Source organism: Myotis davidii, unplaced genomic scaffold (assembly GCF_000327345.1).
Source record: "Myotis davidii unplaced genomic scaffold, ASM32734v1 scaffold149, whole genome shotgun sequence".
NCBI lineage: Eukaryota > Metazoa > Chordata > Mammalia > Chiroptera > Vespertilionidae > Myotis > Myotis davidii.
Window position 1 is genome coordinate 126200 of NW_006352194.1, and position 14647 is coordinate 140846.

Sequence of the window (14647 nt, forward strand, 5' to 3'; positions counted from 1 at the left end):
GTGAAATAAGCCAGTTGTAAAAAGACAAAAACTGTATGATTCCACTCATATAAGGTATCTATCGAAAGTGTCAAAATCAGAAACAGAAAGTAGAAAGGTTGCCAGGGGCTGGGGTAAGGAGGAAGGGAAATTAGTGTTTAATGGGTATAGAGTTTCAGTTTTGCAAGGTGAAAAAGTTCTAGAGATCAGCTGTACAACAATGTGAATATACTTAACACTACTTAAAAATGTTTATGATGGGAAATTTAATTTTATGTGTTTGTGACCATAAAAAAATTTTTTTAAGTCGATTGGCACGCAGAAACTATGCTGGCTGCCTTTGTAAAACAGCGTGTCGTCTCCACAGAAGCTGAATAGAAGAGGGGAAACTGGTAATCCAAGCTCCCTGGTTCACTCACCCTGCAGCAGGTACTCCATCATGTTAATGGTGCCCCCGGTAACAGGCATCATCGTGACGGGGGGTGCCTCCATGGTGTCTGGTTAAGTTGAAGAACTCAGGCTGGATTCGGTGTCCCCAATCAAGTAAAGCACAGGATAGACCTGGAGAAGTTACACTTGTTAATACATCAGAGATGTGGAGACGCCAGATGTGCTTATGTCAGTGACCTTGACATAAAAAAAAACAGATTCATCATCCATTCAGAGCTTTCTGAGTAGCTGCCACAGGCCAGCTGCAGGAACCGATGATACAGAAATACACAAAGGAGACCTGTTCCTGGAGTCACAGCATCTTCTAGTCTCAAGGTCTGAAGCCTCTAAGTTTTCCGTGCGATCTTGAGGAAGTCATCAAACCTCTCCCTCAACGTCTTCCTTATGAAATGGGGCCAACGACATTTAAGACCCCCCAAAGCGCTGTTGCTCAGACAGCACAATGAACATGCAGTAACACTCAGAAGGACTCAGTGGTGGCGGAAGGGACTTGTTCAACTCACCGGTGAGGATACTGAGATCCAGAGAGGGAACAAGGGCACAAGCAAGTCGCGGCAGAGGCCGGACCCGAAGACGATCCCGGCCTCCCGCCTCTGAAAACCCTTTAGAGCAGCCGGCGGAAGCGTGTAGTTCCTGCCGAATGGCGTAGGTGCTCCTCCGCCGGCACCGGAACTCGCGTGCCGCACACCTCCGCGTGCGCTGCAGCCCTTCTCCCACGCGAGGAGCTACGTCAACCCAAGCATCGCGGAGCTTCGGAGAAACATTTGGCCCCCAGCCCTAAAGTTAAAGCGCCCTGTACAGGGCAACACTTCCTCCTCCTTTCCCCGCTTCCGCCACACAGCCGCCCGCGCCGTACGGGTACCGAGAGGGCTTAAAAGTCGCTCCTCCGCCCGGCGAGCAGAAGCGCATGCGCGGGGTGCGCTGCCGGCGGAAAGATGGCGACCGCCTCTGGAGCGTGACGGCGGTGGGGCGGGAGGGGGCGGGCTGACGTCATAGGCGCGCCTCCCGGAAAATATTTGTTTTCCCCCCACCCCCGAGTTCCACGACACTGGGATGTTTTTGTCTAGAAAATCTCTTGGAGCTGACGGAGGAAAGAGAGCCTGGGGCAGGGCACTGCAGACAAAGGAGGAGAGACGTAAAACACTTCTTGTTGGGGACCTGCAGGTGAAAATTAAAAGACCCCTTTACCGCTTAGCATCATGTTACGAACAACTAGGGAGCTCGGCAATATACGTAATATTTGTTTGCTGAGTATACTTTACTTCAATTTAAAGATGCAGGGAGGTAAGTAAATTCAAGGAATATTTATTGAACGAAGTTTATCTATAAAGTGGGCACTAGAGTTGGGTGAATGAGTCAGTCTCCTACATAGAAAACTGGCCGGGACCGGTTTGGCTCAGTGGATAGAGCGTTGGCCTGCGGACTGAAAGGTCCCAGGTTCGATTCCGGTCAAGGGCATGTACCTGGGTTGCGGGCACATCCCCGGTGGGAGATGTGCAGGAGGCAGCTGATCAATGTCTCTCTCTCATGGATGTTTCTAGCTCTCTATCTCTCTCCAAAAAAAACCTGTAGCAGCGGTTCTCAACCTGTGGGTAGCGACCCCTTCGGAGGTTGAACGACCCTTTCAGAGGGGTCGCCTAAGACCATCCTGCATATCAGATATTTACATGACGATTCATAACAGTAGCAACATTACAGTTATGAAGTAGCAACGAAAATAATTTTATGGTTGGGTCGCAACTTGAGGAACTGTATTTAAAGGGCCAGAAGGTTGAGAACCACTGCGTGTAAGGGGACACCAGGAATCTCAGTAGCTAAGAGAAATACTATTTAAATGCAATATTTTGCTAATTTAATACAAAAGAATCCTTAATAAACAAAATAGCAAAAATTTAAAATTGATCTTCACAGCAGCCTGATGAGCCAAGTGCAGTTAGTACTGTAATTTTACAGATGGGGAAACTTAGGCAAGAGAACTTAATAACATGCAAGGATTGGAGAGCCAGGGATACAGATATAAGCTGCTGACGTCAGAGCCCACCTCTTAATTATTCCACAATCTGCCATTTCTAGCCCTGACCAGTGTGGCTCAGTTGATTGGGTAGATCCCCAGTAGGGGGCGTGCAGGAGGCAGCCATCATGTTTCCCTCTCACATCCATGTTTTCTTTTTTTTTTCATGTTTCCCTTTTTTTCTCTCTCTAAAAATCAATTTAAAAATTTTTAAAAACTAACAATAACATAACCCTTCTAGTTCTAGTCCCCCCCACTGTAACCTGTACTACTTTTCATTCATTTGTGTGTTTTTAAAATTATTTTTATTGATTTCAGAGAGGAAGAGAGAGGAAGAGAGAGAGAGAGAGAGAAACATCAATGATAAGAGAGAATCATGGATCGGCTGCCTCCTGCACGCCCCACACTGGGGATGGAGCCCACAGCCAGGGCATGTGCCCTTGACTGGGAATCAAACCGTGACCTCCTGGTTCATAGGTCGCAGCTCAACCACTGAGCCACGGTGGCTGGGCTGGTTTTTTTTTTAATTGAATATTTCTTGAAAGTCTAGTGTGCTTTAGATATTGACTTCGTCTCTGCCCTCAAAAGAATTTATTAACAAAGACAGTACCATGTGGTTGATTCAATGGGACATAAACAGTTCAACCGTTTCGGAAGCAGTCAGGACTCTTGATTCATCTTGAGGGCATAGAGAAGGATTCCCCAGTAAAAGTAATTAATGCCCAAAATAACTTCAAGGAACAATAGTGTCAGCCCGATAAAGGAGGAAAGGCACATCCAGGTAATGGGAACATTTACAAAGGTAATTGAATGAAATAGAATTGGGACATAGAATTTGAGGTTGGGAGGGGTAAGAAATGTCTGGAGAAGGGGTCAGGCCCAGATCCTGGAGGACTTTACATGTCAGACTAACGCAGAGATGTGAACTTTAAAAGGATCACTCTGGCGCTCCCTTGGAATATCCAGTTGGTTGAGCATCGTCCTGTGCATGGAAAGGTTGCCTGTTTGATTCCACATCAGGGCACATACCTGGGTTGTGGGTTCCATCCCCCAAGTGGCAGTGTTCAGCCAGAATTCAGAGGAGAGAGAGCTGGGCTAGAGGTAGAGATTTCATAGAGCTTCATAAATGGTAGCTAAAGGCATGAGAATAAATGAGATCATCCTGAAAAAAGTGTAGAATAGGAAGAAAAGATGGCTAAGAGCTGGACTTTGCAAAAGACTCTGACAGTTACTAGAGCCGCATATACTCCAGGGCTCAGGATATGCCCTCTGGTCAGCTTGGTGATTCACAATATTGGGCAGACTGACAAGCTCTCAGCGCAGTAATTCGTGATTAGAGGAGGCTGTAAAATTGCTGGGCTCTCTTTTCCTATTCAGACACAAACTTCAGAGTGGAAAGCTCAGTGAATTATGAGTCCTTAGAGGCATCATAGTATTATTCAAATTTCAGCTGGCATTGTGAAGTAGGGTTAAAATTTCTAAAAAGGTAAGAAATGGGTGAACAATATAGTAAAATTTGGACAAGGCCTAGGAGTTATAGGGATAAGTTTCTCTGATAAGGATGTGAGGTCTGAAGCTTAGAATGGGGCTCACTTCTGTTCTCTACCACTACCCAGCTGTGCAGCCTTGGGCAATTCACTTCCCCTCTCTGAGTCTCAGCTTCCTTTTTTGTAAAACAGAGATTTAACAAACTTTCTAAGGCAGAGGTTGCAAAAATGAGATGTTTATGAAACTCTTAGCATAGTGCCTGGCTTATTGTAAGAAATAAATAAATGGTAGCTATCCTATATAATCAAAGGCTAACATGCAAATCGACCAAACAGCAGAACCACCGGTCACTATGACGCGCACTGACCACCTGGGGGCAGACGCTCAACCCAGGAACTGCCCCCTGGTGGTCAGTGCACTCCCATAGGGGGAGCACCACTCAGCCAGAAGCCGGGCTCACGGCTGGCTAGCACAGCGGTGGTGGCGGGACCCTCTCCTACCTCCGCAGCAGTGCTAAGGATGTCCAACTGCGGCTTAGGCCCACTCCCCACAGGAAGCGGGCCTAAGCTGTCAGTTGGACATTTCCCTGAGGGCTCCCGGACTGCGAGAGGGTGCAGGCCGGTCTAAGGACAAATTTCGTGCACCGGGCCTCTAGTTATTATAATATTTTATATCTCTAATTTGAGCAAGTACATTCTGTCTTACTGAATATATTATGTGCATGTCTCATCTCCTTGGATAGATTGTAAACATCTTGGAATGGAGGAATCATGTATGTTCTTTATATATGTGTGTCTTAGCACAGGCTAGTATAACAAAATACCACAAATTAGGTGGCTTTTAAATAACGGAAATTTATTTTCCTTGTTATTACAATTAATGGCAGCAAAGGAGGAGAAAAGTTCAGATATTAATGCGTCCCAGCCAATCACTAGACTGGCTTAAAGGTGTAGGATCAGTTCTTGGCCAGCCTTCATTAGGACAGTAGACCATCAACGTGGATTGCAAGGCACACATACATAGTTCCTTCATCAGCTTTCTAGAATGACCTTATGGATAATAAGATCTTCCCCTATTATTGGTATGCAATGCTAGGCTCTCACCTTTAGTGTTGCAAACTAATATTTCCCCAGGAATGAGTTGACATTGAGTGCTTCCTATATGCATAGCCCTATGTGAAAGGTATAACTGCTTTTCAACCTAATTATCTCTAGCAGTCCTCCACTCAGAATTCTCATTATGCCTACATGATCTGCCCCCATCACCTGTTTCCTCTTTGACCATATTCCAACCATCCCCATCTGTGCCTGCTCACTCCCCATCCACTCAGCTCTAGCCACTCTGTTCTCATGGCTCCTATTTGAACAAGTCAAGGATGCTCCCATTTTAAGTGTTTTGTACTTATTGTACAGTCTGCCTGGAACTCTCCTTTTTCACTGTACTGCAGCATTCACTCCCATGCTTCCTTCTGGTCTTTGCTCAAATCTTTATTAGAGAGGCCTTCCCTGGCCACCTCTTTCAAATTGTAGCCCCGCGCCCGACCCCCATACTCTGCTGTATTTTGACTCGGTGACACAATGCCTGGATGAGAAGTAAACTTCCTTCCACCGGAAATATTAAAGCAGAGATTATGGTAGAAGAATTCTTCCCTAGACTGGGAAACTGAACTATTACCTTGTCTTAGTTCTTACCAGTACATACTCTCCATTCTAAGTCACATCATTTACTTATTAACAGAGTTTCAAGCAATTGAGAGACACCTCCATATACATGTACATATGTATTATCAGACAAGGCCTAAATAAACATGGACACAAAGTACATGTTAGAGTTGAAAAAATATGGTAGTTGAACCTTATGATTTCATAATCCATAGAGATACCTAGTTTAGTAATTCTTCACCTTTGGATTTTTTCCAATTATGGAAATGACAGCATCATTATTAATAGTAACTGCTAAGAGCAAACACCCAATGACAAATAAATGATACAATTCTTGCTCTCAAGGAGTTTGGTTTCTGAGAGACAGGTGAGACATGCCAGATAATTTTGTGCCTAGTAGTCTTCATCGGCTGCTGACTCAAGAGTTACCTCCCTACCCAGCATGACAGGCAGCATCAGCCATTTCACCTTTTTATTCATCTTAAGGCAGGGACCTATGAAAGTCTGGCAGAAAGGTAATTGACCTATTTACTTGCTCTTTTCCACTTCGCCCAGCCAGCCCAACCCAGCCTCTGGCTGACCAGGTGCTGAGGTGCCTCAAGGGGGATAGACTATAATAGTTAATGTATTACACACATCCATCAAAGATTAACGATGAGCTCTGTTTTAGCTGAACTGTAACTGTCTGTCTGGGTTTCTCCCCTCCCAGGTCTGTCTGGGGAAGTCTGTTGTTTTCTGTCTAAAGATAATTAACCCACTGGTTCTTGAATTTCCTAGATGGAGGCCCTTTGGATAGCTCCCCTTTAGTGCGTGCTTACTGGGGACCATAACAGCTCTGGGGCAAGCACTTTCTGTGAATCTGGATCATTCATTTACTTCTCATACCAGCCTTCTGGGGCATGTGGCGTTTTCCAGTCTCATAGCTGCAAGAATTGTGTCTGTCCTGCAGTATGTTTGCCAGTGAAAGGATTTGTTTCTGGTCCCTTTCATCATCATTAACCCCTTCCTTGGGCCAGGTGGTCCTTTACCATCATCTATACTATCAACTCAAACCGTTCCTGGGGGAGACTCTTTGTACAGTCCAGAGGAGATGAAGAAGACTGCGTGGAGAAGCAGAAGGGCATGGGGGAGCATGTAGTGTGTAGTGTTTAAGATGGGCCATGGAGCCAGGCTGACCGACTGGGTTAACGTTTCTATCACTGTCTAGCCATGTAGGCTTGGGCAAGTGACTTTGCCTCTGTGAACCTCATATTCTCAGCTCTCCAATACGGAGAATACTAGTACTTCCCTCTAAGGTTGTTATGAGGATTTGACTGATAGATATGGCACAGAGCAAGGATCATTAAAAAGTCAAACTATTCCCAATATTGTGGGATTTGGCCTCTACAAAATGTGGGTTAAAAACAAACAAACAAACATGCCGAAACCGGTTTTGCTCAGTGGATAGAGCATCGCCTGCGGACTGAAGGGTCCCAGGTTCGATTCCGGTCAAGGGCATGTGCCTTGGTTGCAGGCACATGCCCAGTGGTGGGTGTGCGGGAGGCAACTGGTCGATGTTTCTCTCTCATCGATGTTTCTAGCTCTCTATCCCTCTCCCTTCCTCTCTGTGAAAAATCAATAAAAATATATTTTTTAAAAAAAACAAACAAACATGGGCCATGTCTAGACTCAGCTACATGCAGGTGTGTGGCCTTGACCTAGTCACTTAATTTCACAGAGTCTGTTTCTTAATCTGTAAAACAGGAAGATTTTCTACTTAATAGGAATGCTGTGAAGAGTACAGATGGTTTATACATGTTTAGCATATAATAGGTGTTTTTATTTTATTTTTTTAAAGAATGTTTTCATTTTATTTATTTATTTTTGTTATCCTCACCCGAAGATATTTTTCCATTGATTTTTAGACAGAGTGGAAGGGAGGGGGGGAGACAGAAAGGAAGATCAATGTGAGAGAGACACATCGATTGGTTGCCTCCCATACATACCCTGGCCAGGGCTGAGATGGAGCCTGCAACTGAGGTATGTGCCCTTGACTGGAATCGAACCTGGGACCATTCAGTGTGAGGGCCGACGCTGTATCCACTGAGCCAAACTGGCTAGAGCTGTAATAGGTGTTTTTATTTTTTTATTTTATTTATTTTTATTTTTTTTTACATTTTATTGATTTTTTTACAGAGAGGAAGGGAGAGCGATAGAGAGTTAGAAACATCGATCAGTTGCCTCCTGCACACCCGCTACTGGGGATGTGCCCGCAACCAAGGTACATGCCCTTGACTGGAATCGAACCTGGGACCCTTCAGTCCGCAGGCTGACGCTCTATCCACTGAGCCAAACCAGCCAGGGCGAGAGCTGTAATAGGTGTTTTTAGACACTGCCTCAATAGCTTGTCTGGAGAGGCAGGATGTACACATTAAAGAGAGAACTAATGAAAAATGTTAAGAAGAATTGGCATGTCTCTATATGAACGTAGCCAGGCAATCTGTAGAATACAATTCAGTCAACACTTAACGTGTGCCCTTTGTAGTCCAGGCATTATTCTGGGCTCTTGAACTATAAGCATAATCATGACAGCCCTGTCCGGGTAGCTCAGTTGGTTAGAGTGTCGTACCAATAGGCCAAAGTTTCGGGTTCGATCTTAAGTCAGGGTACATGTAAGAATCAGCCAATGAATGTATAAATAAGTGGAACAACAAGTCAATGTTTCTCTAAGATCAATTTAAAAAATCAAGGAAAAAAAAGCATGAAAGCCTAAATTCTTCCCTTGATAGAGCCTACATTTTAGTAATAAAATATTAGCATTGAAAATGGTTACAAAAGAAAAATGTGAAAAACGCTTACAATGTCAACTAAAAAAGGCAATTACAAAGTCATATGTGCAATATGATTTTAACTATATAGAGTCTCCAAAACATCTGAGCAGAGAGGAAAGAAACAAAACATCCTAATGCTAACAATAATTGTCTTTGTTTGGTTAATGAGGCAAGAGATTATTTTTCCTCCACTTGTCTCTGTTTTCCAAATTTTTGATGAGTATGTGTTACTTAAAAAACAAAACAAAACAAAAAAACAACTTGAAACAGCCCAGCCAGTGTGGCTCACTATTTGAGCGTCGAACCAAGAGGTCACTGAACATGCCCTGGTCTGGGGCTCAATCCCCAGTAGGAGGCATGCAGGAGGCAGTTGTTTGATGTTTCTCATCTATGTTTCTATCTATCTATCCTTCTTCCTTCCTCTCTCTCTCAAATCAATAAAAACATTTTTAAACACTTAAACCAACTGTCCATTTACAGGTACATGGATAAACAAATTATAATATATCCATACAATGGAATGTTATTCAGCAATAAAAAAGAACAAACTACTGATATATGCAACATGATAGGTTAATGTTACATTCTAAGTGAGAGAAGTCAGACACAAAAGGATATATCGTTTGTGATTCCATGTATATGATGTTCTAAAGCAGATAAAACTAACCTATAGTGAAAGCAATTAGATTTCTGCTTGCCTGGAGTGAGGAATGGGAAGTATTGATTGCAAAGGGACACAGGGAACTTTTTGGGAAAATGGAATTATTCTATATTTTGATTGTGGTGGTGATTACTCAGGTATGTATATTTGTCAAAACTCATCAAGCTGTACATTTAAATTGGTATCAATACAATTGATTAAAATAATGAAAAAATTACAGTTATTTTCTGGTTACAAAAGCCTTACATGCTCAGTGTAAGAAATTATAACTTTTTATTTTTTACTTTTTTTAAAAAATATTTTATTGATTTTTTTACAGAGAGGAAGGGAGAGAGATAGAGAGTTAGAAACATCGATGAGAGAGAAACACCGATCAGCTGCCTCCTGCACATCTCCCACTGGGGATGTGCCCGCAACCCAGGTACATGCCCTTGACCAGAATCGAACCTGGGACCTTTCAGTCTGCAGGCCCTTGCTCCTGCATGCCCCCTATTGGGGATTGAGACAGAAACCCGGGCATATGCCCTGACCAGGAATCTAACCATGACCTCCTGGTTCATGGGTTGACGCTCAACCACTGAGCCACACCAACTGGGTAGAAGTTATAATGTTTTAGAAAAAAATTGTAATATTTATAACAAAATTCCTTCCTACATTTTGAAAAATTGGAAGGTCACTCTAAGCACAGGGTTGGTACACAATAAGTATTGATAATAAATAAATAAATAAATAAATAAAACAGAGTAAGAGAGATAATTAACTCCATTAGGAAGCAGAGAAGAGTGAATAGAATGGAATACCCAGTAAAATCTGTAAATCTAAGCGAAACCCTGCTGGAGGATGAAGATGTCAGGGATGATAGGATATGTGTGACCTCTGTAAGACCCTAACAGGTTTGGAAAGAAGGGAGAAAAAAAGGCCAGAACAAGGGAACTGATAAGGAATTGTGTTTGGTTGTGTTCTGAGGGTTTTCTCTTCCCATTTCATTGGGGAAAGAATGAGAATGTGGCCATGGTAAAAATCATAATGGCAGAGAAAAGCTGAAAATAAGTGGAGGAGGAATTGGGCACAGTGGTATGTCCTGCACCTGGATTGCTGGTATCATAGTCATCCCAATTTTATGGATGTGAACATGGGTCAGTGCAAGTCATGAAAAAATTGTAAGCCAAAGCTGAGACTTCCTGATAAAGCGCCAAGTTAGAAGAATTCTTCATCAGTGTTTTCTGCTCTTCGCCCAGAAGAAGCAAGAATGGGCTGTGGGAGTAGAGACCGTGTCTAATGGATGACTTAGGGAAAAACCTTATAATATGAAGTCATAGGATAATAAACTTAAAAGTGAGCTTTCAGCCCCTTAGCCTAGCTCCCTCTCCTCCACCCCAAAGAATACAGAGGGAAACCAAGGTCCAAGGAGCAGAAGGGACTTACCTAAATGACTCAGCGTAGAATGGCAAGCCCTGAAAAAGAATTTTTCTTGTTATTTCCTTCTGTACCCTAGCTCTTTAGTCATACAGACTTGGGGTTGGTTCTTGACCCTGTACTAACTAGTTATGTGAAAACAACATCTCTGATGCTCAGTATGTGCATTTGTAAAAGAAATAATAGCATCTACCTCATTGGCTTGCGGTAAAAGCTAAATTATATAGTGTATGTAGGATGCACAATAATTTAAATATGTACACATTTCCCACTTTACAGATGAGGCTCTGAAGCTTGTTCAAACTTTCTTTGGTTCAGGGTTGTAGCTAAAGTCAAAAAGAGAGCCTAGAGCCCCTAGCTGGTATGGCTCAGTTGGTTAAGCATCGTCCCATAGACCAAAAGGTCACCCAGTTTGATTCTGGGTCAGGGCACATGGCCTGGGTTGTGGGCTCCATCCCCAGCAGGGGGCATACAGGAGGCAACCCGTTGATGTTTCTCTCTCACATTGATGCTTCTTTCCCTCTCCCTCTCTCTAAAAAATCAATGAAAAAATAGTATATATAATATATATCCCACGTTCAAAGGCTGTTAAATCGCGTTGTTTACCCATATCATCAGAAAAAAAATCACTTCCATTGTCGTGGTAAACAACCTGCTACCCTATTTATAATGGTCTGGCCCTCTAGCAACTTCAGCGTGAAATTATAGCTAATTTGCCTACAAATGTCAGGTGGTTATAATAATCTGGCCACTCAATGTATATATTTAAAAACATTTTAATTTCATATTTTAAAAAAAAGAGAGAGAGAGAGAGCTAGAAGAAATGCAAGAAACTTCTGCGTGAGGATTGGGTGGGCACAGGGTGAGCCAAGCTCTCCTTGCACCTGTCTATCCAGGAGCTCCAGAAGACACTAGTCACAGTGACCTTCCCTGCCTCTGCCACCTCAGTGCACAAACAGGTTGTGAAACAACCTGGGCAGTGACTCAGCCGGAGGACCTGCTCTGCTGGTCAGTGCGGGCAGGCTGGCTGTTTGGTTGAGTCTTGAAAGGACATCATGTCTAACAAACACATTGCTTGTCAAATCCCTGACAGGGGTACCAAGCACAAACTGTGAACTCTGGTCCCTAAGGCGTCACAGATGACTGAACTGGGGTGCCTAAGTTGTTTACATCTCTTGGTTGTTATTCTGGTCTAACAACTGTCCAGGACAGTGCCAGGAAGAGGGGAGTGTGTTAGAGGCCGGGAAGCGCCTATTTTTCAAGAGGCTGCTTGATATGGTGACCAGGGCCTGGACTTCTGGTGTCCACATTATGCAGACCGGCGTTCCGATCCTGGCTCTGCTGCTTGCTGTATTTGTGACCTTGGGCAGATGGCTTACCCTCGCTAAGTTTCAATTTCCTTATTCTACAAAATACCCACCTTGCAAAATTGTCTTTTAGAGATAAAAGATGTAAATATGCTGGAACATAGAAAACTCTTCAGAAATTGTTAGTTAGGATCCTGTGCCCCCTTTTCCACTCCAAACTGAAACCGCACCTCATGAGCTAAGGGTTTATGGTGCAGTGGCACTTTCCCACTTAGCTAGACGTGGTGAAAAAGCAACCAGTACCATTATCATATACTATATACATGCCCAGGCTGGTTGTATCATTGCTATTCTATTGATTCCAATATTTATTTTCTAATACTAAATTAGAAAGACATTTTATTTTTTTTATTTTATTTTTCCTTCTTTTTATATTCCATTGATTTTTTTACAGAGAGGAAGGGAGAGAGACAGAGAGTTAGAAACATCGATGAGAGAGAAACATCGATCAGCTGCCTCCTGCACATCTCCCACTGGGGATGTGCCCGCAACCCAGGTACATGCCCCCGACCAGAATCGAACCTGGGACCCTTCAGTCCGCAGGCTTACTCTCTATCCACTGAGCCAAACCGGTTTTGGCGAGAAAGACATTTTAAATTAAGGGGTATGGTAGACTGATAATTGGCCTCCGAAGATAACCAGATCCTAATCTCAGGTACCTATGAATGTTACCTTATAAGAGACTTTGTAGATTTGATTAAGTTAAGGATATTGAGATGGAGAGGTTGTCCAGGTATGTCCTCCCCTCCCCCCCGCTCCAGCCCCTGGGAACCACCAATCTGTGTTCTGTCTCTATGAATTTATCTATTCTGAGTGTTTCAAGTGAATAGAATCATAAAATACACGGCCATTTGTGTCTGGCTTCTTTCACATAGCATAATACTTTTTGAGGCTTATCCATGTTGTAGCATGCAAACTTCATTTCTTTTCATGGTTGAGTAATATTTTTATTATTATATTTTCAAATATAATATATTGAATATATTTTATTGAGTAATACTTTTATTATTATATTTTCAAATATAATATATTTTATTGATTTCAGAAAGGCAGGGAGAGGGAGAGAGAGAGAGAGAAACATCAATGATGAAAGAATCATTTATCTGCTGCCTCCTGCACACCCCCTACTGGGGATTAAGCCTGAAACCCGAAACCCGAGCAAGCGTATGCCCTGACAGAATCAAACGGTGACCTCCTGGTTCATAGGTCAATGCTCAACCACTAGTCACACCAGCCAGGCAGTAATATTTTATTATATGTGTATATACACAATTTGTTTATCCAGTCATCCATTGATATATACTTGGAACCATACAGTATGTGATCTTTTGTGACTGGCTTCTTTCACTTACTATAATGGTTTTTTTGTTTGTTTGTTTTTAAGATAAAACACAAGTCAAATTTATTAGAGTTGCCCACAGTCAGCAATGGTGATCTTCTTGCTGGGCTTGCCATTCCTGGACCCATAGCGCTCAATGGCTGTCACAATACCCATGCCTGCCTTCACCTGGCCAATCACCACATGCTTGCCATCCAACCACTCAGTCTTGGCCTGCAGATGAAAAACTGGGAGCCGTTGGTGTTCGGTCCGGCATTTGCCATGGACAAGATGCCAGGACCTGTATGTTTCAGGACAAAGTTCTCATCCTCAAATTTCTCCCCATAGATGGACTTGCCGCCTGTGCCATTGTGGCGTGTGAAGTCACCGCTCTGGCACATAAATCCCGGAATAATTCTGTGAAAGCAGGAACCTTTATAACCAAATCCCTTCTCCCCGGTGGTCAGAGCACGGAAGTTTTCTGCCATCTTTGGAACCTTGTCTGCAAACAGCTCGAAGGAGATGCAGCCCAGGGGCTCGCCGTCGGCGGCAATATCGAAGTACAAGGTGGGGTTCACCATGGCTAGTCTCGGACGGCTTCGGGGCGGCGGCATCTGCCTACTATAATGTTTTTATTCATCCACCTATAATGTGTCAATACTTTATTCCTTTTTATTGCTGAGTAATATTCCATTATGTGGATATCTATCACAAGCATTAATTTTTATAATTAATGAAACAACTACAGCCTTGATTAGTTTCCTATTGCTGTTGTAACTATCACAAAGTTAGTGGCTTAAAATAACAGAAATGTACAGTTCTGTTACATCTTTTGCCTACACTCAGTTGTGTCAAGAGATGTAAATGAGTTTTATGGGGCTAAAATCAAGGTGGCAGAACTGGTTCCTTATGGAGGCTTCAGGGGAGAATTCATTTCTTGCCCCTTCCTATTTCCGGTGGCTGCTCAGATTCCTTGGCTTGCGGTCATAAAAAATTAGACAATATATATAATCAAAATGAAGAAAACACTTTAAACAGTTATAATTCTACCACTCTTGGACACGCATATCAATTTCTGTGTTTTTAGCTGCAAGTGAAATAAAAAAACAACCACAATGAGATACCACCTCAAATGCACCAAATTGACTATAATTTGAAAAATGAGAAATCACAAGTGTTGGTGAGGATGTGGAGAAATTTGAAACCCTCATACACTGATGGTGGATTGCACTGTGGTTCAGCCCCTGTGGAGAACAACTTAGCAATTCCTCTAAAAGTAAAACATAGGAGCACCATATGACCCTGAAATTTCACTCCTATATACCCAAAATAACTAAAAACAGGCACCCAAACAAGTACATACACACATATGTTCATAGCAGCATTATTCACAGTAGCCAAAGATGGAAACAACCCAAATGTCCATCAGTGGATGGCTGGACACACATATTGTGTAGATACACATTCAATAAAATGTTACTCAGCT

General features: G+C 42.9%; 1 protein-coding gene and 1 pseudogene across 1 annotated transcript in view; both read right to left on the bottom strand.

Annotated features, from left to right (window-relative positions):
- MED18 (mediator complex subunit 18) overlaps window positions 1–1289 on the bottom strand; it is a 2590-nt gene extending 1301 nt beyond the window's left edge. The window contains exons 1-2 of the mRNA XM_006777463.2: window positions 933–1289; window positions 399–540 (exon numbers count right to left, since the gene is read on the bottom strand). Of these exons, the coding sequence (XP_006777526.1) occupies window positions 399–471 (73 nt within the window). The 5' untranslated portion in view covers window positions 472–540; window positions 933–1289. The remainder of the gene's footprint in view (window positions 1–398; window positions 541–932) is intronic.
- Window positions 1290–13219: 11930 nt separating this feature from the next.
- LOC102773136 lies at window positions 13220–13798 on the bottom strand (annotated as a pseudogene).
- Window positions 13799–14647: the final 849 nt, after the last annotated feature.